Below are 23,052 nucleotides of genomic sequence, written 5' to 3' on the forward strand. Positions count from 1 at the left end.
ACTCTTAACACAATACCAACCCTCCAACACTACAGCATTGGCCCTTCAATACACTACATTTGCTATTGATGAGCTGTTTAACAAGAAACAGAATTGTGTGAGAAGCCAGGTAACTTGAAAGACGGTAGTCTTGGCAGCTGTTTGATTTGGCTATAAAGTAAATGAATGTGCCATATAAAGGTGCCAGTCAATAACAACAGGGCCCTGTGCCTTCCGTGATGAAACTGGCCAATGTAATCGGCATTATTGAGTTAATCCTTTGACTCTATCACCCAAAATTTGCCCTGAGATTGCAACTTCATTTGACAGATACACTGGACAAAAGTACCTATTTGGTAGATAAAGAAATGTCTTAGTGGTGAGGAGCACTTTCTGCTTTTGCAGAGGATCTGGGTTCTGTCCCCAGCACCCACATGGCAGTTCATACCCGCCTATAGAGCAAGTCTCAGGTAATCCGTTGCCCTCTTTTGGCCTCCAGAGGCACCAAACACTCACAATCTGCATATGTATATAAAGCTGCACAATATGTGCATAACAAATAAAATAAATCAAACCGTTTGGTGACTATTGGCCTGAAATTTGAAGTTAGTGCTAATGCCTTGGGGAGTAGAGGTGAAGATAACTGGTGTTTTGTTGTTGAATCGGGGGCTATCCTTCCTCTCTGTCTCTACACAGTTCAAAAAATTTATCTTCCCCTCACACACGGATTCTGATGTATTGTTTTACAGCATACCTGATTGGTAGTGGGAATGAGGAAATGGCGGAAAGGGAAGGAAGCATTTTCTCCTTAATCGTTTACTGTACCAACTTCTCCTGAGAAAGCACTCTTTCAGAGGAACACAAAATATAGACATTGAGATTGTAGCCACCTGTTGCTTACAGAAAACAGTAGGGTGCCCAGGGCCTGGCACAACATACCAGAAAACACAGACTTCTGCCACACCCTCCTTCCAGTGACCACAGCACCAGTCACTTGTGACGATTCCCATGTGATCTGGGGTCTGGATTATATCCTTTATTGAAGGTAGTGTTGACTCAACTGCTGACAGGAGATTGTGGAAATTCTGGGGGCACACCAGGAATGGCAGTAATGTCAACATGAATGGAGACAATAGGTGTGTGAATAGGAGCATTGTTTAGATTTTTACACCAGACTTCATATTTGTGGCTGTTGTTGTTGTTTTAGAGTCTCGGTGAACTAAGGCTAACATCACACTCTCTAGATAGCTACTGCTTGAGCTATCTAGAGATCGCTTGCTTGCTGGGATTACAGGCTGCTTTTGTGGAGCGAAGGAAATTGAACACAAGAGGGACATCGTGCATGCGGAGCAAGCACTCTTTCTTCTGAGCCACGCCTCCAGCTCCCCGCACCTGATTTTATGAATCAGATGCCCTTACGCTTCAGTGTCCTCACCCCTGGTTGAAACATATTTTGAGGGACAAAAGTAAATGGAAAGAAGCCTTCCCTGACATTGTGTTATTGTTACGTCATCTTCTGTATATCAGCCTCTGAGATAACCAAACTTGCATAGTATATGGAGATGAGTTAGAGGTGTGGAGGAAGCATAGCTGCAGGCCGAAACGATGAGTCACTGAGCAGGCTTTCCTTAACACGGAATCACTGCCGTCTTGGAATAAGTGAAATGAGAAATAATCGCCAGATTCTCCTATCAGAGCTGAAATATACATTCTAAAATGAAAGGGGGTTCCTGGCTTTATGAGTGACAGTTCCTTGTCCAGCTGTACTTAGGGACTCAGACGGAGTGCTCAAAGGAAAAGAAGCAGTAGTTCTGAGGTGTATGAGGTCATATACCTGAGCAGCAAGGCTGAAGGGTTTTCTTGCTTTGTGTCTGGACAACCACAAGGGGGCACACATTACCCAGTAAATTACTTGGCATCTGCATGTGATACAAACAGAATGAGCCTGGAGCCACATAAGGTAGCGGGCTTTGTTGTATTTCTTTGAGTCTTCATTCTCTTGCTAGATCAAATTTAGAGAACTTTTCCTTCTACATTAATTGGTTCCCTTTATTAAAGTACACTGAATTCACACGGGATGAAAAAAACAAAAAAACTTACACATGTACCAAAAGGGCTCCATAGCATTGTATTAAAAAATACCTGCTCATCTGTGCTTATTGCTACTGTATTCTCAATAGGAGGTAAATGAATTCAGCCTATATGTATGTAACAGCCATTAATAAAAAAAAAAAAAAAAAGGTCATGAATTTTTAAAAGAGCAAGAATGGGAAATTTTGGAAAGAAGAAACGGAAGAAGTAAATTATGTAATTATATTGTAAGCTCAAAAGAAAAAGAAAAAGAAAGAAAAAGATAATGTGTGGAAGGCCATGTGGGGAGATAGAAGGAGAGGAAGATAAGATTGCCCAATGAATGTTATCACTAAATCAAAGTACAGACAATTTTTTAATCCTTTAATTTTCTTTCTTAATGACCTTTCTTCACTATTAAAACAAAAAGTCAACCCCTTTGTTTTTTGAGATTCTGGAGTTATTTACTACAGCAGTTCCCCTATCCTGACATACAGTGTTTCCCATCTCTCAGCCTTTGTTGCTGAAATTCCTTCCCAGAGGGCAGCATAAGCAATTTCTATCTCTTCCCTTAACCTCCCAAACAGAAAGCCAGGGCTTGACTTGTGAATTTGGGGGAAACAATGAGTTTATTGAGCTTCCTCACAGATCACAGGTGATGAGTTTCTCACAGGAATGAAGTCATTCTTTCCCCAATCGACGTCACCTAAAAAGCCTTACACAACATTTCTGCACAGATAGAGTTCATGTTCGACCTTTGTATATTTTAGCCCCTTACCCAAGCCAGGTGAGGAGCTGGCAGGTAGTAGGGGCCATTCTATTCGCAGATGAGAACGATGTGCCCTGTTCTGCCCCTCTATCACATGTGCAACTACCAACAAGTCTAGCTTGAATAATGTTATGCAGGAAAGAATAGCTAAACTCTCCAAGATGGCAGGTGCCTGTTTCAGAGTACCACCACTAGTTATAACTTTTGAAGTAACATACATTATGTCTTTTATATATAAAAGTTATAGCAGTAAGATATAAATTAATAAGGTACCAGTAAGAATGTAATAATAAGGTACCAGACAGCAGATATTATGTTGTAGAGGAGTTTATTAAATGAGCATGGAGGGAGAAGAAAAGGAGGAAGGGATACCCCAGAGAGACAGAGATGGGATGAGAGTGGAGAGAGAGAGAGAAGGGGAGAAGGAGATAGGCAGGACTGTCCTTTTATATAGCCCTGGGCAGGGCCACGCCCCCATGGCAGGTAAGCAATGACATCACAGGTAGGTTTACTGAAGAATTCTAACATTCCTACCTTTTCCTATAATTGAAAAATGAGGAATGAATGATTTATTTTTATATAAGGTAAGTTAAAGTATATAAATGTAGATAAGGGAGAAAAGATAAAAAAAAATCAGTAGCAGCAAATGTCCAAATTATATGGTGAAGAAGAAGGAAAAGTTCTGCCCTAAAAGTTCAAGATAGAGAGCAGGCTGTGTCCGCCATGTCCTGCAGCAGATAGGGACTGAGGAGTGCTAGGAGAACTGGAGCTGTTTGTCCCGGGCCTGGAGCACAGCATTTCAGCCTTTTGCAAATTGATAAGGGGCAAAGTAATAATCTTAACTACTTCCTGCTGACAGTAGGGCGGTGATAGGGGGTTTAAAAGGCTGAAATGTTGGCCAGGTTCTGGAAGAACAGGCTGTTGCATTTGCTATGCAGGGTCTGAGAATATATATAAAAGATTATGGCAGTAAGATATAAGGAATTAAGGCAATAATAAGACACCAGGCAGCAGATATTATGTTGTAGAGGAGTTTATTAAATGAGAATTGGGGAAGAAGGAAAGAGGGAAGGGTACCCCAGAGAGAGACAAAGACAGGAAGAGAGTGTAGAGAGAAAAGGGGAGAAGGAGAGAGGGAAGGGCGAGGCAGGACTGTCATTTTATATCTCCCTGGGCAGGGCCACGCCCCCATGGCCAGAAAAGAATGACATCATAGGTAAGTGGACTAAAGAACTCTAACAGTGTCTAGATTAACCAAAGACCTGGATACGAAGTTGAATATTTTCTACCACCTCCTCCTTCTTTGCTCTTTTATATTGTCTACATTATAGCTTCATTTGTCTGGGATTTTAAGATTTTGTTCATGTGTACATTGTTCTCTATAGTCCCCTTCAAACTCACTATCCTCCCTTTCTTATCCTCACTCCTTTTGCTCTCCTTTGTCTCTCTAGATAGGCTTAGTCAAATACCTACACATACATGCATATATACATACATACATACATACATACATACATACATACATACATACGTATGTATGTTTGTATGGTTCTATATAAAATTTAAATACCACAGATAAGAGATGACATACAATATCTGTCTTTCTGTGCCTGATTTAATTCACTCAATGTGATTATCTGTAGCTGCATCTCTTTCCCTGCAAACCACATAACTTTGTTTTGGGGACTGGTCTTGAATTAGTCTCTCCTGTTTCTGCCTCTCAAATGCTGAGATCATATACATGCCCAGAAAACTTTTACTTGTTAGTGATAAAATTATTTTTAATGTTTTATTTTATTTTTAATTATTTGGGGTTTTTTGTTTGGTTTGTGTAGAGGTTTGTGCACATGAATGTAAATGCTTACAGAGGCTGGCATCATTGAATGCCTTAGAGGTGGCATTATCAGCATCTATAAGTTCAGTGGTATGGGTACCTGAAACTAAAACCAGGCTCTCTGCTGAAGCACAAGTTTAGCTTTGCCACTGAGCCATCTCACCAGCTCCTGAAATAGAATTTTGGTTTTTAATATCTTCTATCTTACTTCACTCTTGTAAATATACATTATTCTTTTCCTCTCTTATAATTTTTTTACCACCTTAGTCTTATTTCAGGCTATAGGTTTAGTTGAAAAAGCCTCAAAAGGACAGCAGTATTTACTCAGATTTTTATTTCTTTTCCCAAATTCAGGGGACAGAGAAGATTTTTCCAGGTTAACAATGCTTTAGGAGACAATATAAGGTAAGATAAAAGTGGAATAGGACTGAAGTGGGACAAAAATCATTCTAAAGGCCTCTACTCATATCGCCTTTATCTCAATGTCTTCAGGAGATGAAGCAGAATTGGTGCCTGGATTACTTATCTGGCCAGAGTCCTCACTCAAGGCTCTTTCCAGGCTGGAGGGCAAGGAATGGATCAGTCTCTGTCTAAAGTCCTGGCCCATGAAGACATAGAGCATTGGATTGAGACAGCTGTTGAAGAAAGCTAATGCGCTCGTTGGGTGAACCAACATATCAAGAATTTTATGCCCACCACTAAACAGTGTCTCTTTGAGCCAGACTGTGCCTAAAAGGGCCACCAGTTGAAAGGGGAACCAACAGATAAAGAAGGAAGCCACAACTGCCGTAAGGACACGTAAAGGACGACTGGAGTTACCAAGGGCTCTTCTGTGGATCTTGGCAGCGATGAGTCCATAGCAGATGGCAACAATGGACATCGGCATGCTGAAGCCAACAACAAATCGAATGATCCCTCTAGCTGTTAGCATGGTGATAGCTACGTTTAACCGCTCCTCAACAGTGTCACCCCAGGATGCAAAGTTGAATGTACAGTACTCATCCCCTCTTGGATCTCGAACCGTAGTCAAGAAGATGAAAATGGGCAAAGTAAGCACTAGAGCAAAAATCCAGGGTCCAGAAACCATCTTCTTAGCCAGTCTCACCGTACGGTGGTTCTGAGCCCAGACTGGATGCAGCACACAAATACAACGGTCCAAGGCAATGAGAGCTATCAGGAAGACGCTTCCAAATAGGTTTATGTCTACCACAATGTGAACTAATTTGCACATGAACCAGCCAAAGGGCCATTTTTCTTTCATGGCCATTGAGACGATGAGGAATGGTAGAGTAGCCGTAAAAGAGAAGTCAGCCAAAGCCAGGTTCAGATAAAAAATAGTGGTGACAGTGTGTGCCATTCGGAATCCTGCTACCCAGATCACAAGCCCATTGCCCAGCACACCAACAAAAAAAGTAATGGAAATGACCACCATAGAGAGGATCCACAGAACTCTGGAGGTGGTAGACTCATAGACCACAAGTTCTGATGCACTCAGAGGGATGGAGGAGTTTGTTTCCATTTTCTCTGCACCTGAAAAAAAAATCAACAACAAACATTTCTCAGATGTGGTTCCATCTTATATCACCCTTATTCAGAATTCACAACACCTGCCACCAAAGAGCAATTATACTAGTAATATTATAAATCTACCTCTGTACTGGTTGTTTTTCTTCTTCACATTCTCCACATTCCTAAAACTATGCATGCTTTTCAAACTAATAATGAAAAAATAACAGGCTTCCATCAGAGAAAATGAAATGAGTGTGAACAGACATCAAAACACTGATGACAAAAGCTTAACACTTTGGGGAAAGCAGTGAACCTAGTAAACTGTCCCTTGGTGAAGGCTTTCCCTCAGTTCGAATGTTTGCAAAAGAAATGATTCATCTGAGACATGACAAAACTCTTATCAAAAAGTTTCTTTAGCAAAGCATATAATTGTACCTATCAGAAAGAGTAAAGGCCACGGACAGAAAGATAGAGAGTTAACATGAGAGATGTTAATGGGCAGACCCAAAGAAAGGGTAGTATCCCATTTGGCTTTGCACTGTAGATTTCAGACATCTTTGTAAAGATTTTATGAGGTAGGTAGTATACATATGGAATCAAGGTGACCCTTTATTGTTCAAACTTGTGACAGGTCAGATGCCATTTTTGAGTGTTGATTGCTATGATCCTCTTCAAATTCTACAAAGATGAAAAGATATCATAATAAAGCTAAGGTCACATACAGACCCTTTGCTAATGTGTATGTATAGTGACTGGTGACGCTTCTTGGTGTCTTGGTTTTTCTTTTTAATATGTATTTATTTATTATTTATACAGTATTCTGCCTGCATGTTAACAAGCAGGCCAGAAGATGGCACCAGATATCATTATAGATGGTTATGAACCCCGTTAGGGTTGCAGGGAATTGAACCTAGAACTTTTGGAAGAATAGCCAGTGCTATTAACCTCTGAGCCATCTCTCCAGCCCATAAAGCAGATTTCTTTTTTTTAGCAGGGAGGCTATACAAGGTTTCTCTGTGTAGCCCTGGCTATCCTGGACTCACTTTGTAGACCAGGATGGCCTCAAATTTAGAGAAATCCACTTCCCTCTACCTCACAAATTCTGGGATTAAAGGTGTGCACCCGCAAGACCAGCCTTGATTTCTTATATAGTAGAAAGACCCTAACTATGGTAACTCCCTGCTGGACTCTGGGCCAAACACTGAGAGTGGCATGGAAGAATGGAAGAAGGAAAGGACCCAAAGGGTTGAGAAGCCTCACAAGGAGATCATAAAGGCCTGTGGATCTGGAGCCAATGAGTCCTGCACAAGCTGTTGCGCCAACCAAGGACACCGCACGTAGTGAATCTAGATCCCCTGCTCAGGTATAGCCAATGGACAGCTCATTCTCCATGGTTGTGGGGGAATGGGGACTGCCTCTGATGTGAACTCTGGTGCCCCTGATTTGATCACTTCTGCTTGGTGGCAAGGCTAGGCAGGAATACAGAGGAAGGGGAAGCAGACTATCTGGATGAGACCTGATAGGCTGAGGTTATACGGTGGGGGGTGAGGTCCTCTTCTGTCAGAGATCTAGGGGAGGGGAATAGGGTGAGAGAGGGAGGTAGGCAGAAACAAGAAGATACAATGGAGATGATAACAAGTGGTATATAATCTGAATAAATTATAATAAATTACATTTTGAAAAATACTGCTTAAACACAAAGGAGCATTCTGGGCACAGCTGCCAAGACAGCTGAAGTTTTTTTCACGTCTAACTTCTTACTTACATGGTCTCAAGTTCAAATAAGATTCCACCAGGACTTGTTAATCAGGCTATCGAGATCCCCACTTTCCATGCTATATACCTTCTTTCAACCCCAGATTTAAACTGTTTCCAGTTTCTCCTTCTTGCTGTATGAATCCTTGACCTACTCTTTGCCTACAATTTCTTGGCCTGAGGGTCAGTTGAAGAGATTAAACACTGTTTAGAAATGTATTTTTAGGGCTGGAGAGATGGCTCAGTGGTTAAAAGCACCGCCTGTTCTTCCAAAGATCCTGAGTTCAATTCCCAGCAACTACATGGTGGTTCACAACCATCTATAGTGTGATCTAATGCCCTCTTCTGGTGTACAGGTATACATACAGACAGAACACTGTATACATAATAATAAATAAATCTTTTTTTAAAAAGAAATGTACTTTTACCTTGTGATTCTGCAAAAAGAGGAAGTCAGTGAGAGCTAGGTACCATCTCTATCTTCGATGCAGTGCCTTCTTCCACTGTGCCAGCTTGAGATCAAGTACCTCATTCCCCGGGCATACAAAGGGAGTGCATGACTGCATAGTTTAGTGTTATAATTGATAGAGTGTGAGATCTAATCAATTTCAGTGAAGTTTGTGAATTTCTTTTTAAAGACCATGCATTGGTAATTATTACGCATGGAACTTAGATTGACCTATGGTAGGATTCTAAAAGGTTCCTTGTTTCCAGTTTTTATAGGACTGGAATGATGTTAAGAGAAACTATGAAGCCTGAAGACTATATAATGGTGATAAAACAGATATTGATGTAGCTGTGTCTGACCTCTGAGTACCTACTACTCCAAATATGACTTATGTTGCTGAATGTGCCCTCCCCAAGAATCTGATCACTTGCTCTCTAGTAAACAAAGTACAAGTTGCTTTTTTTTTTTTTTTTTTTTTACCCCTGGGAAGTTGTCCCTCCATGTACTTTTCAGTGTAGATCTTAAATGTTCTAGAGAGCATCTTAGACTTTCACTGCATCTTCACTGCAACCCGACACACGAGACACAATTCTAGATAGTCACACTGTGGGAATGGGTCCTTGGAGACCTTCTTTGATTCTTTATCTAGCTTCTGAAGAATAAAGTATACTTTTACTCTGCTGCTTGACTTGGAGGCAGTTCATATCTGTAACTTCTACAACCAATTCAACCAAAAAGTCTATGTGACCCCTATACAGGTTCAGGAACCTTCAAATGTTTTTTTTTTATGCTACAGCATGTGGGTTACCACATCTGCATATAAGTTATCTGTTGAAACTTATTTATTGGCCTGTGGATGTTATATCAGTAATAGAGCACTCATCTAGAGTCTCCTGTGAAGCAGTGGGTACATGCCTCAATGGTAGAACACCTGCCTGCCTAGAACCTCCCAGTACCAAGCTGGGGATGGGGCTCAGTGGTCACTCATTTGCATAGTATACAAGGAAACTTTGTTTCAATTTCTAGCAGCATAATAAAATAAAAATGCAGAAAGAACCTATCTCAATTATTTATTGATTCTGCCTTAAAATGTATTTGTATAAAATCTCAGTTAATTTTGCACAATCATAAAAATTTTAGTCTTAACAATTTATAATTAAAAAGGAGAACAATAATACTGAGCACTTCTTTAATTGATCGGTTGGTTGCTTGAATACATTGGTGGTTGAGATGAGGTCTAACTATAGAGCCCTGCTAACCTTTCTGTTTCACCTTCCAGAATGCTGAAATTATGAATGTGTGATACCACCATGCTGTGCAAAAATTTCCTTCAAAATCACATCTTCTCTTCAGGAGTCGAAAAAGAGGCTCCTAAGTTTCAGAAAGTAAACAAACTTCACGCATCTAGGAAAGTTGAAACTTACAAAATTAACAATTGCTTCTTTCCAAGATTTAAAAAAAAAAAAGAATAAACATCTGCTAGGGTAGGTGACTCTGACCAGCAATGCCACCTACAAAAGACTCCTTGACCTGTCGCACCGCGTTGCCTGTAAGTCACACAGAATGTTCCATGGATATATGTTTCATGAATCTTCACCTTTGTTGTGGTAGGATTTTTGGTGATAGAACTGAATCTCAGTCATCTTTGCTCCTGTAAGTATCTCATCACACGTACTCCTCCTAGTAACCCCGATAAAAGTCATCATTTCACTCTGTTGCCCCTCGATGTAATCATTACTTTAGTCTGTCATGGATTCTTTGGATAAGTAGATATGTGTGTCATGTTTCCCCAGGAAAAGTCACACAGCACACACCCAAAAGTTGCTCACCTTTAGCTCTCATGACAATATTGAAAGATAGCAGCATCACTCCTTTGCAGGCTAGAGCCATATTCTAAGTGCTTTTGTTGGAAACAAAAAGAATTGGAACTCTCATTCCAGAGCTCGCAAATTTGCCTCACTAATGTGCTTCACTTCATAAGGATCTCACATAATAGCTGACTGTCCTTATACGGTGATATGATGGTGACTTCTTTCCCTGGTTTCTCATCACACTTTCTTCATTTCTTGTTCTCACCCATCTCTTTCAACAAGATCCTAACCAGGACATTGTGTAATGGATTCAGAATGTCTCAACCCTAGCACTGTTGACATCTGCCAGTACTTAATTATAATCAGGTGTGGTGAAGTCCTGTACATCACAGGATGTATAGTTGCTCCTTGACCTCATCTACCAGATTCCAGGAGCAATGCTTTTCTAGCTATGATGACCACAAGTATCTACAGATGTCAAATATCCTATGGCAGACAAAACCACCCACATTGAATATCATGGTTGTAGTATAAAATTTGTTGGACTACAATAAGAGCAATATATATTTTTTAAATGTGTGTGTGTGTGTGTGTGTGTGTGTGTGTGTGTGTGTGTGTGTGTGTGTGTTCTACATTGGAGCACATATGTATGCCCATGAATCTGTTCTTGTACATGTAGATGCCCCAGGCTAATATCTGGGCCTACTTCAATTGATCTTCCACCGTTTTTCTGATATATGATCTCATGCTGAAGCTGAGGCTTACAGACTGGGTAGCCTTGACAGCTAGTTAACTCCCACTCTTCCTATCTCTAGCCCTAGGATTACAGATAAGTGATGTTGTGCCTGCTTTTTTTTTCATGTAGATACTTGGTATCCAAGATCAGATTATTATGTTTCCAACACACTTTACCCACTGAACCATCTCCTCAGCTCTGATGAATCTGTTTTCTAACCCTATCTCTAATGCTTCCAGTGTCATTTCTTTGAGCTTCAGTTTCCTCATATGCTGATTAGGAATGATCTTATGGTGGAGAATAATTTTTCAAGTAAGGAGAAAATGAAACAAACACAGAAACTTTCCATGTCAAAATGAGTGAGTCTTTAATAAATGTTAGCTCTGTCTTCACCATGCTCTGGACTACGTTTTAAGGCTCACTTGTGAGCTGTACATTGTAGAAGTTCACATTCAGAGAAGGGCATGTTTCTGTGGCTGAGAATGTGCCTCGGCTGGAAAGGTATTTGACTACCATGTAGTTGGCTCTCAGATTGAATTACAGCACTGCACAAAACTCTACATGGTTGTATCTTTAATTTCACAGTGAGAATTAGAAGTTCAATGTTGTTTTTTGCTATATATTAGATTCAAGGACTATACAGAGAAGAGCTAAAATGAAAAGAACATGATTGTGACAATCTTAACTGGTTCTTTAGACATTGCCCACACTTGAACAAGCTCAGTTAGACTTTGTAACTCATACTAGTGGCTCTTGCAGATTATAGAATATAATAAAGTCAAGCATTATATGCATTCTGGGATATTATATTGAATAATATGATTTCTAATGGACATTACTATTATACAATTTAATGTTTAAGCTCCTAGTAATAATGAAGTCAGCCCAGCATTTGGACCAAGCCCAACTCTTAAGCCTGTCTCACCCTATTTATTGGATGCATGTTTTCCCACCTCTCCAAGTACCCGACAAGACACTTAGAAGATACAACACACTTCCTAATCTTTAGATCATTGGTATAAAAAATGTTGACACAACAATGAATGACAATGTGGTGGTTTAAATATAAAAGTCCCCATAGACTCATGTTTTTAAATGCTTGGCCCAATACAATGGCACTATTAGGGAGTATGGCCTTATTTGAGAAAGTGGATCACTCAGGTGGGCTTTGAGGTCTCAGAAGCTCAGCCTGGCCAGTGTGTCTCAGCTCTCTTCCTGCTGCCTGCTGATGGAGATGTAGTGGCTCCACTCCCTCTCCAGCAACACATCTCCCTGGTTGTGCTCATGCTTCCCACATTTACAATAACAGACTAAACCTCTGAAATACCAGCCCCAACAAAACATTTTACTTTATAAGAGTTGACATAGTCGTGTCTCTTCACAGCAATATAAACTCCCAACTGAGACAATAACAAGTTGAAAAATAAAGGTGGTAAAGGGGGAATCCACCACAATTTTTTTTTTTTTGCAAAATGTAGGACTTATGAGACACAGGAAAAAAAAAGCATGTGCTGATTAGGATGATCCTTCTATGGGGAAACCCTACATATGCCAATCATCTCATTATAACATCTTCATCTTATGAAACACATCACCTTTCTGTAACAAGTGAAACCATAACTCTGAAGAGGAAGTGGCATTTAGACACAGCACTTTTCTCTAATTCTCTCCACTATTTATCATGTTCGTTTGCTGTCTTTGAAATCACTACTGTAGGCTGAGGAGTTATCCCACTATGCAGCATTTGCCATACAATGAGGAACTGAGTTGATATCCACAGTGCTCTCATAAAAAACAGGCATGGTGGCATACATATATGACTCCAGCTTTGAGAGAAGGCAGAAACATGAAACCTGTGGAGCTTCCTGACCAGAACATCTAAGCCATTAGTCATTTTCAGCCTCTAGAAAAGCCTTTACCTCAAACATACATACATACATACATACATACATACATACATACATTAAAGAGATAGACAGTAACTAAATTCGAAGTTTAGTGCTGACCCCCACATGTACACTCATGCATAAACATGAACACACAAACATGCACACAAACAAACACACACACGCATACACACACTAAACTGATTATTGAATCCCTTTGATAGCTGCTCAAACTATATCACTTACTCTGCCATTCCAAGGCTATGTTCTTTTAAAAAAAAAAGAAAGAAAGAAAGAAAAAGTACCAAATTGTTGGAGTAATTTTTACTGTACAGTCGGCAAACTCTCCAGCCTGCTAGCTACACATACCAATTCCTGACATTGGGGCATGAGGTAAGAGTTATCATACATTTCAAATGTCATTTCTACACATACTAGTTATGAATCTGTCTCCCACCAACCACCCCCTAGAAATTAGATCCCTGCATTTTTCCTTCTCTTCCAAAACAAGACAAAAACACAGGATACACTTTCTAGTAGACCATTCTCACTGATATAAGAATTGTATGAATTGTCATGTCACCTCCCTTCAAGAATAGAGCATCTCAGTCAAGCCTGGAAATGTTCACACCAATAATCCAAATTCTTTTTGGAAACAGAGATAAGAACTGCATCCTCAAGGCCTGTCTCAGCTACAGGAAAAGTTCCAGTTCAATAACTTACTGAAGGTTTATCTCACAATAAAGAGTAAAAACATTACTCAGACATTAACAGCGTTACTTGCTCTTCCAGTGGATATGAGCTCAGTTGTGTAGGCTTACAATCATGTGTAATTTCAATTCCAGGGGATCCTATGGTCTCTTCTGGCATTTTTATGTACCACACAAATACATGGCACATAGACACATATTTGTGAAACATACCCATACACATAAAAAGAAAAAAAAACTATTAATAAAATAAATAGAATGCTTGGGATATAGCTCAGTGGCATAGCATCTACATAGCATCCTGCAGTGAGGGGCCAGTTTATCATTAACAGCATCTGACTAGCATATGACAGACATTAAATTCAGTTGACAATGGGGGTAAAGGAGAAGGAGAAAGAGATAAGTTCTGTTTCATTGAAGAGCCTTCTTTCTGTGAAGAGAATTCATAGCCCAACCTTAGAAGCTATAAATACTCTTTATACTTTCTTACCTCACAACTTTTCCTTAATCCACTCTGTACTGACACCAAGTACTCTGTACTACACCAAGTTGCCCCTTCAAGGACATAGACTCCAGATAGCCAAACCCAATGGACCATCCTCAGTTCTTTTCCCGGTATTCCCATAGAAGAGTGACAATTAGATCCATTCTTCCTTTTTAAGTCATGCTTTTCTTATGCTTTAAGATCACAAAAGAAACACACAATGAATTATTAGTTGCCTTTACGAATTAACAGCTGGATGGGCAATCAGCCCATGGATCAGACTGCCTCCACTACACTTTTTAAACGTGGGTTCACCTCAGGTCGGCACACTTTCAGGGCAAGCATTTACAGACTGAGCCATCTCTCCACAGATCCAAGTGTGTTCTGTTCTCATCATATTCTAAGCCAAGAACTCCTCAAACATCTAGTGAAAGTAAATATGATACTGCACATCTCAGCATAGTATTGTAGAAAATGTCTTTCATATAACAGGCATTCAGATAAATAAGTTTTCAGATGTTGGAGTGTGACTTACCACCAGCTGAGGTCCCCTTCCTATGGCTGACCGCTGGGTTTCTGTGGTGTAACTGAAGCACTCAGCTCTCATCAGCGACTTTAGGAAGCGCTGAGAGGAACAAGAACACTGAAACCACTCTATTGACAGAAATCTGAGGTTTCTTAAGATTCCTAGAAGCCATATAAATGTGATACCACAGGAGTTGTTTATTTTATTCTAATTTATACGTATGCAGGTTTAACCTGTATGTATGTTTGTGGGCCAAATATATGCCTTGTGCACTCAGAGGCCAAAAGAGAGCATTGGATCCCTTGAAACTGGAGTTACAGGCAGTTGTGAGCCTCCAGGTAGGTGCTGGGAATGTAATCTGGGTTTTCTGGAAGAGCAGCCCATGCTCCTAACTGCTAAGCCATCTCTCCAGCCAAAGTGGATGTCTTAGAAACATAGAAGTATAAATGTTCTCCCACCATTGCTCTATGGAACACATGAGGTAAATATTGTCAATTTCAAGGTCCAGGCATCTGGATATTCAGAATTCTGGTTCTTTTAACTTCCTGATATGATATTACAGACAGTTGTGAACGGCCTGACTTGGGCTTTAGCAACCGAACTCAGATCCTCTGAAAGAGTCGTACCTGTTCTTCACCACTGAAACTCACCTCCAGGCCCCTCATTTATTCAAAGGGGGTGGTGGAGGAATGGCTCTCTGATTAAGAGCACTGAAAGTTCTTCCAGAGGACCCAAGTTGGATTTCTGGCATCTAATTGGTGACTCCTATCTGTAACTCCAGTTCCAGGGGATTCAATGCTCTCTTCTGGTCTCTGTAGATACCAGACACAAACATGATGTACAGTCATGCATACAGGTAAAACGTTCATACATTTATAAATAAATAAATGAATCTGCATTTAAAACAGAAATATGTGTAGCTGGATAGATGATTCAGTGGCCAAGAGTACTTATTGCTCTACCAGGAGACTCAACTTTCTTTCCCAGTGACCAAATCAAACAGTTTACAACTTTCCAATAACTCAAGGTTCAGAGAGACTAAACATGATCCTCTGGTCTCTATGCACACAGGTATGTATATATATATATGAAGACTGAGATGATAACCAAGTACATTCTTGCCTCTGTTTAGTACAACACATATATGTGTTTCTTTCCACACCAAGAAATTCTCCAATTCTCTGTGGACCATCAACTGGGTGGCCTAAGAACTCAGGTCTTTCCTAACTTAGATTTAAATGGAGCAGACATATACACTACCATAATGAGAAAATTATAAAAAAAAAAACTGTCCAGTGGTCACATTCTTTCTTATGTGCCACTATGTTTCTGCCTCTATCTTTTTCTCTCTTCACGTCTCCACTGGCTTTTCTCTTATTCCCACATGTTGAAACAAGTTCTCATGTGTCTTTAAACACATGCAGTGGACATCTGAACTTCTTATACTCCTGTCTCTACCTCCCAAGTGCTGGAATCAGAGGTATGCACTATCACATCTGGTTTATACAGGACATCTTACATCTTAGGAAGTCACTCTGCTAACTGATCTACACACCAAGTCCATGGCCGTCTTCTTTAACACACTCCAGAAATTGAGTAGATTTAAGGTCATCAAAGAGGTAGTAAGCCCTGCACTAAACCAGAACGGATTAATTTGCTAGCACTGTCACTACAGAGCACCATATACTGGGTGTCTTAAAGCACAACTGACTTTGTCACATTTCTGGATTCTGGAGCTACGAGATCATGATGTTGGCCCTAGAGCTTCTCTTTGACTTGCAGTTGGCCATCCACTCCTCTCTGTGTCCTAACAGAGACAATCTCTGTAAGCGTATACAGCCTCGGTGTTTCTCTCCTCTCAAAAAGATGGCGCTTACATTGGATTAGTACCCCAACCACATGGCCTCATTTAGTTTTAATTAGCTCTTTATCTGGTCTAGCTCTGTACAGTCACATCATGATAGAATGGGAATTTGGGCTTCAACTAAAGAATGAAGGAGACCCCAGTTTATGACGGAGGACAGGATTATGCAAAAAAATTGATGAAGGAAAATTCTAGAGATTACCATGAAGGGAAAGGTGATCCTATCAGATCTGAACTACAGACAGTGATTGGACTGGCATGTGATGAAAACCTACAAACAGAAACCCAGTGAGGAGATGTGAATTTTCTAAGATATAGATGATTCTTACTATACTGGAATCTGTGGTATGTGCTCTGCACCAGTCATTTTGTTTATTCCACTCAAATAAATACATTTTTACAACTGTTATGACTCTGAATTCACAGGTGAAGTGACTGAGTCTTCCATGTTATGATCACATTAAGCAACCTGTTTGGAGAAAGATATACATGGCAATGTACTCACTTGTAACTGGATACTAGCACAACACACATGTCCTCTGAGAGTCTTCACTCAGGGAAGGATTGGAACATGCTACTGGGATTCCAGGTGAGAGGGGTATGGAAGAATGGGAAGACAGAAGGACTCAGAGGGTCCTGGAACCCTACAAGGAGACATTCAAGGCTGGCAGATGTAGACACAAGGGGTCCAGCACAAACTACTGTACCAACCAAGGGCAATGCATGCAGCAAACATAGACCCCCCCTATTCAGATATAGCCAATGGACAGCGCATTCTCCACAGTAGTGTGGAATGTGGGGACTGATTCTGAATGAACTCTGGTGCCCCCTACTTGGCCACTTCCCCTTGGTAGGGAGGACCGGTGGCACTCAGAAGAAGGGGAAGCAGGCTATCCGGATGAGACTTGACGGGCTGCAATAATATGGTCAGGGAGGAGGTCCCCTTTTGTCACAAGCCTAGGGAAGGGGAATAGGGTGAAAGAGGAAGGGGAAGGGAAGATACAAGTAAAGGGATAATGATCAGGATATAATCTGAATAAATTATTTTTTAAAAATTAAAAAAAAAAGAAATCACAAAGCTTATATACTAAAAAAGAGATGTTGCCATGAGCGAAGGAGATCACAGAAAAATGCCACATTAGCAGAGTGACAGAAGCCTAATGTAGCTAACTAAACATTCTGAAAACAACAAAATAAAAAAAAACACTGTAAAACCAAATGCTCCAGAAAAAAAAATGATATTGTAAGCCAAATGTCATGAAACCAAGAAATGTACCCAAGATAAATAAGATCCAAACAATTCATGCAATATCATGCTAAACAAGATAATCCCAGAAAGAATTTATCATCATCTACCCAAGGAAGCAACACCCAACACAAGAAGTCTAGGCTGATTCCTTGTGGTGATCTAAGTAATTCTACTGAAAATGGATTATCTGTAAGGCATCACATTCAGGAACTAAAATAAGTTAACAGATCATAGCTCAAACCTCAAAGGGAGTAAGAGATATTTTATTCTGGAGCCAAGTATGAGTGAACATGACCCATGAACATGAATTCATATTACTGCCATGTATCCTGCTGTAATGCTTTAACATCTTCATGAAATTTTTGTAGTTATAGAAAAGAAAGAAGGTCAAATTTGTGCGAAGCAGGAAGCTTGTTGTAAACAAAGTGCATCTCTACAGTCTGATGACGTTCTTAGTTAGCCACTGAGTTGTTGAAAGTTAGTGGTCTGGTTGTGGGTTCTAAAATGCTTTACCCAATAATCACAAGGATGGATATTAGATCAGACTATTATAGTGTGGGAGAAAGGTAAAGATAATCCCAGATAATTTGGCTCTGAACCTGAAGAATTGTACCTTTCCATAATCATTGGAGCTCTTATTATTTAAACATCCTTTGAGAATATTTAACATAGATGAGCCTTTTTTTTTTTCTGGAAACTTTGGTTCACTCCTTCCAGAGTCTGGAAGCATGCACCAGAACTGTGACCAAACTTTTGACTCCCCTAAACTATCCATAAATCCAGCCTTAACTTTGGCTGAGGTAGAGTTTAAAAAAACAAAAAACAAAAAACAAACAAACAAACAAAAAGTATAATTTTCTTAAGTGAAAACTCCATCTTTTTTTTTCTAGCTTTTGTTTTGAAAGTTGCTGTGTATAGTGGTTTTCCTATACCAGAGTGGCTAATAATGCTACCCTATCAAGCTAAGAACCCTGAAGCCTACCAGGAATTAAATATTCACTTTTTTATGCTTGATAGAAAATGCTTCAAGTTATATACGCTATATAAGCAATGATAGATAGAAGGTACCAGACAACAGATGTTATGTTGTAGAGGAGTTTATTAAATGAGCATGGGGGGAGCAGAAAAAGGGGAAGGGGTACCCCAAAGAGAGAGAAGAGGGAGAAAAAGTAAGAGGGTAGAGCAGGTAAAGAGGAGAGAGAGAGAGAGAGAGAGAGAGAGAGAGAGAGAGAGAGAGAGAGAGAGAGAGAGAGAGAGACTAAGTGGAGGGTCTGTCCTTTTATATGGCCCTGGGCAGGGTCATGCCCCTGTAGCAGGTAAGTAGTGACATCATAGGTAGGTTGATTGAAGCAGAATGCTAACACTTAAGGCTGGTTAAATGGCTTGTCTTGTCACTCAATTAGTGTGACAGGTGCAAAATGAGAACCTTCATAGTTCCCAGTGGCATTTGCTAGGAGTCCATTTTCTGAATGATTTGCTGTCTCAAGCAGAAACTGCCCCCACTCAGCAAAACACAGTGCCATTTCCTTTGGGTTTGCCTAGATTGTGCAAACAAGGCCACACAACAGAAGTCCACTCTGAGACTTTCCTGTTTTTCTTCACCTTCTAAACTGTACCTTACACACAAGCCTCTGCGTTTTCACAGGTGCTGTGTGCTAATCATAGGGTATTAGGCAGGAAAGAAAAAAGGAGGATTGGGTGGGGGAATTCTCATCAAACCATCTTTAAGAAGAACAATAAGACTTCAAACAACCTCAAACTCTGTTCCTCAGGAACTCTCTACTTTGTTGTTTTCTCTTGGGATCTGGGTCCCTCACTATGTAAAAGATTCCCTTTACAACTCTATTCTTGTGAGTTCCTCTTGAATTTGCATAAATTTACATGAATGCCCCATCTATTGTGTTACATAGTAACATTTTCCCTACTGAGTCATTCCCTTGTGGAGGGAGGTTCCTTAAGGTTCAGGAAGTTAAATTGCAACATTTACCCTCTAGGGAAAATAAAAATTTACAAAATATGCAAGGCCTTCTATTACAGGGTTAAGTAAGTACTAAACAAGTGCCTGGGGGAAGACAGCAGGTAAAGTTTCTTGGAGGAGGCCTTCAGACCAACCAGGGTACCTGTGGTACCTCCAACATCTATGGTTGCCTACCAGTTGTGTGGAGAGCTCCAGGCTAAGGGGGGCATTTTGGCAATGCTACAGCGTTTGAGTTACCCTGGTTGCTGTAAGTAAACCCTTACGCATATTTCTGTAAGTAATTCCAGTAGCTCACATTTGTCAAATTAAACCTGGTTAAGTTCATTCCTTTTCTTTGTTCTCGGTGTTCTTTATGAGGTGAATAGACATCTTTTGATGTCCCTCCAAAGAAAAGTCTCACACATAACAGCTCCCATTCTTGGGGACTTTCTAAAAGGTGTTTGTAATGGCTGATCACAGAAGTGAGTTGGTAGACATATGGACTATTATGTGATTGATGTTGCAGACTGTGGCTAAGTGTAGAACGTATGGTTCCTTCTGATTGAATGTTTACATTTATCATCTCTCCTGTGTCTCTAGTACCTATTTCATTCCTTTCTATCTCTGCCTCTCACTGTTTACCATAGGTTCTCCTTACCCCAACTTCCTCTTTTCCTTATGCTGAGAATATGTATGGACACCCAGCGCCCTTCACCACCTGATAAGGCAAAGGTTGGGTCAAAGATGAACCTGAGGAAACTTTTCACTCTCTAGAGTTTCTATAAGAATCCAACCTACTCACCAAATTCTGTTTTTTAAAAAAAAAATGTAGTTTGAGGATAATCTCAGGGTCATTGTAAATCACAGAAAACCCTGGCTTCCTGTTTCTGGTTACCCAACTCATTTCAGCTGTTATCCCTCCCCTTCCCCCCACCCACCCACACCTGTCCTTTATATATTTTCTGCTGAAATGATTGTAAACAGGCCACTTTCTTCAGGTGATCGGACTTAGAGCTATCCTGAGGAAAGACCACAGCTGTTGGAGAAGAAACTTTGGCCTGGAGGTCTACACAGTTTGGTAAGGCTGTATTCAGCACGTTGGCTGCACAATAGACTGAACTATGCAGTGAAGGGCTCGGGATGTGGCTTAGTAGACAGAATGCTTCCCTAGCAATCATAAGGCTTAGGTTTTATCTCTCGTATCTCATAAGCCAGATGCAATGGGACAGCCCTGCAGTCTCAACATTGCAGATGTAGTGACAAGAGGATCAGATGTTTAAGGTTATCCTTGACTGCTTATAGTAAGTTCCAGGGCATCCTGAACTACATGAAAGCCTTTCTAAAAAGATAAAAAAGAAAAAAAAATAAGATCAAATGTGGAGAACTATAAGATAAAGAGGTGAATACAGCAACACATAACACTCAGGATGTTTTGCAAAAAAGGACAGTCAAAGGCGTGGTTGGGAACTAAACAATGATATGAAAGTGAATGATAACTTCTATTAAAGATGAAATGCTCTAGAGCCCATTGATGAATAGTGAGGAACAAAGAAAAGAAAAAGTATTGAATGTGTACTAGTGAGAGATAATACTCCTAGAAGAAAAAAGTTTGTGAAGGATTTGTGGCATGAGCAGAGGGGAGGTCTTAGGCTGGGATATTTGTCTTCTGGTCATAGATGTGAGGCCAGAGAAGGTGCTTCAGGAGTGTGAAGAGCAGTAGGTATGCTGGAGCATGTAGAGAGACATGGCCTTTGAGTCTTTGCTCGGGTGGGTGCGTAAAAGGTACAAAGCTTTAAGCAAGTTATAGAAGGATTAAAACTGTTCTTATATGTCACAGGAAACGGGGACCAGGAGGACTACGTGGGCAGTGATGAGCTTATAAGCTAACATGTCCCAGATGATTCTTGGGATCTGTTGTAGTGTTTTCTTCTGTCTCCTTGAGAATTGCTAATTTTCCTTGTTTTCCTCTCTCAAACCCCAAATTTATTCTTCCATAACCATGCTGATGATATTTAGTAAAGTTCAACTTTTTCAGGGTCTGTAGAAACTAAGGCTGGGGAACAATTAAATGATTGGCAGATTTCAAATGGTGGCCATCAACACTTCTACTTAATCCAAACAACTGTCTTCTCCCTTCATATGGTGGGGCCATATCTCATAGTTCTTCTGTCCTTGAATTTTCTGACCTGTCATTGCAGAATCTTTCTTGTTCACTTTTTATACCTTTTATTCATTGCCTCAGAGATTCTTAAGAACAAAACGCCCCAGTCCAGCTAGGTGATTGGTGGTGTTTGTTGGTATAATGTAAGGAAAGAGGAAATGCTTCCAAATTGTTTCTGCAACTATAAAGCACTGAGAATGAATACTAGCAATGTGAACCACACATGTGATTTTAAGCTGTCCTAGGATCCTTTAAGGAAAATCACACACCAAAGAATCCTCTGCCATTATTCAGTGTGCACTACTTGCCAATCAGTAATTCATGCCCAATCTTATTAAGTCATATTGGTCCCTCTCCCCCATTGAAAGAAGTCTACATTTAATGAACCACTTACATATATTTTTTAATTATTTTTGTAGCTCTGAAATTTGTATTTATTAACCTTAGAATATTTTTATATCTTTAAACATTTTTAGAACCTCATAATTTAAACATTTATATTTTTAGATTTTATATAAACTTCATATTTTTTTTATCTTATTATTTACTTAATGGCAAGAACAGTTGATTCCTGGGAACAGTCTCTTAAATGAAATAGTAAAAAGTTACATTGAAACCTGCTACCTTTTAACATGAAACCTATGAGTAAGGCACACCTGTTTGCCATTGTAAATAAGAGACTTAGTAGTCTTAACTAATGAATTGGCTAATAACTAACACAGTGGTCTACCATGAGGTAAGGAGGAATTTGTCCTGTCAATGTGATCAGAGACCTGAGAAGGATACATTATAATCTAAATGAGCTATATATTAATTAAAATGACAGAGACTAGTTTGTAATCTATTACCTACACAGTTATCCTAGCCTTCTGTGGTTTTCTTTGCACTATGGTCAGGAGAACTCTTTAGCCCTCAGGCCCAGTAGATGAGAAGCTTTTTCTGTGGAGGAGGAACCTTGGAAGGGGCACTAAAGATGAGTTCATAAATTCAGCCCACAGGAGTAGGAGGTGTTCTGTACTCTGAACAAGGCAATGGCTGGGAGGGCTATCTAGTCATCACTAGTTTATGAGGTTAATTTAGTTGGATTCTCCTTTAAGGTTCAATTCATCCTTTTCATCTGTCATGAGCTCTGGACCATGTGATTGTCAATAGGGGTCTCAGTATTTTAACTAAGCCTACTGTTACCTTGGAGATGAAACTAGGTCCATTGTCTGATTCTATTATCAAAGCAAGTCCATATGAGTTCATTGTTTTGTTGTTGTTGTTGTTGTTGTTTTTGTTTTTGTTTTTTGTTTTTTTGGGGG

At 40.0% G+C, this 23,052-nt stretch overlaps 2 protein-coding genes across 7 annotated transcripts in view; one reads left to right on the forward strand and one right to left on the reverse strand.

Annotated features, from left to right (window-relative positions):
* Positions 1-23,052, forward strand: part of LOC311592022 (fMet-Leu-Phe receptor-like) — a gene marked incomplete at its 5' end in the record, with an annotated part of 57,432 nt that overhangs the window by 19,683 nt on the left and 14,697 nt on the right. The window contains 2 exons of one of the 5 annotated variants that reach the window (XM_084771947.1): positions 19,710-19,855; positions 20,586-20,665. The exons of 1 other annotated variant lie outside the window; for it this stretch is intronic. Of the gene's footprint in view, positions 1-19,709; positions 19,882-20,268; positions 20,320-20,585; positions 20,666-23,052 lie in introns of those variants that run through there. 3 more of the 5 variants (XM_084771948.1, XM_084771950.1, XM_084771949.1) reach the window with 3 other exon arrangements.
* Positions 4,322-14,628, reverse strand: FPR2 (formyl peptide receptor 2). Of its 2 annotated transcripts, XM_084771953.1 has the most exons (3): positions 14,527-14,628; positions 13,998-14,185; positions 4,322-6,182 (listed from the first exon to the last, which is right to left on the reverse strand). In XM_084771953.1, exon 3 carries the CDS (start codon positions 6,169-6,171, stop codon positions 5,116-5,118), a length of 1,056 nt encoding a protein of 351 aa, XP_084628079.1. In that variant the 5' UTR covers positions 6,172-6,182; positions 13,998-14,185; positions 14,527-14,628; the 3' UTR covers positions 4,322-5,115. The 2 variants fall into 2 exon arrangements, with proteins under 2 accessions (XP_084628079.1, XP_084628078.1); XM_084771952.1 differs by lacking the exon at positions 13,998-14,185.

This window comes from Acomys minous (genome assembly GCF_964271855.1).
Source record: "Acomys minous genome assembly, chromosome: 2".
NCBI classification, from domain to species: domain Eukaryota; kingdom Metazoa; phylum Chordata; class Mammalia; order Rodentia; family Muridae; genus Acomys; species Acomys minous.

What these genes read in the sequence shown, in the direction of transcription:
- FPR2 (XM_084771952.1), bottom strand. Translation starts at nt 6,171, where the DNA reads ATGGAAACAAACTCCTCCATCCCTCTGAGTGCATCAGAACTTGTGGTC.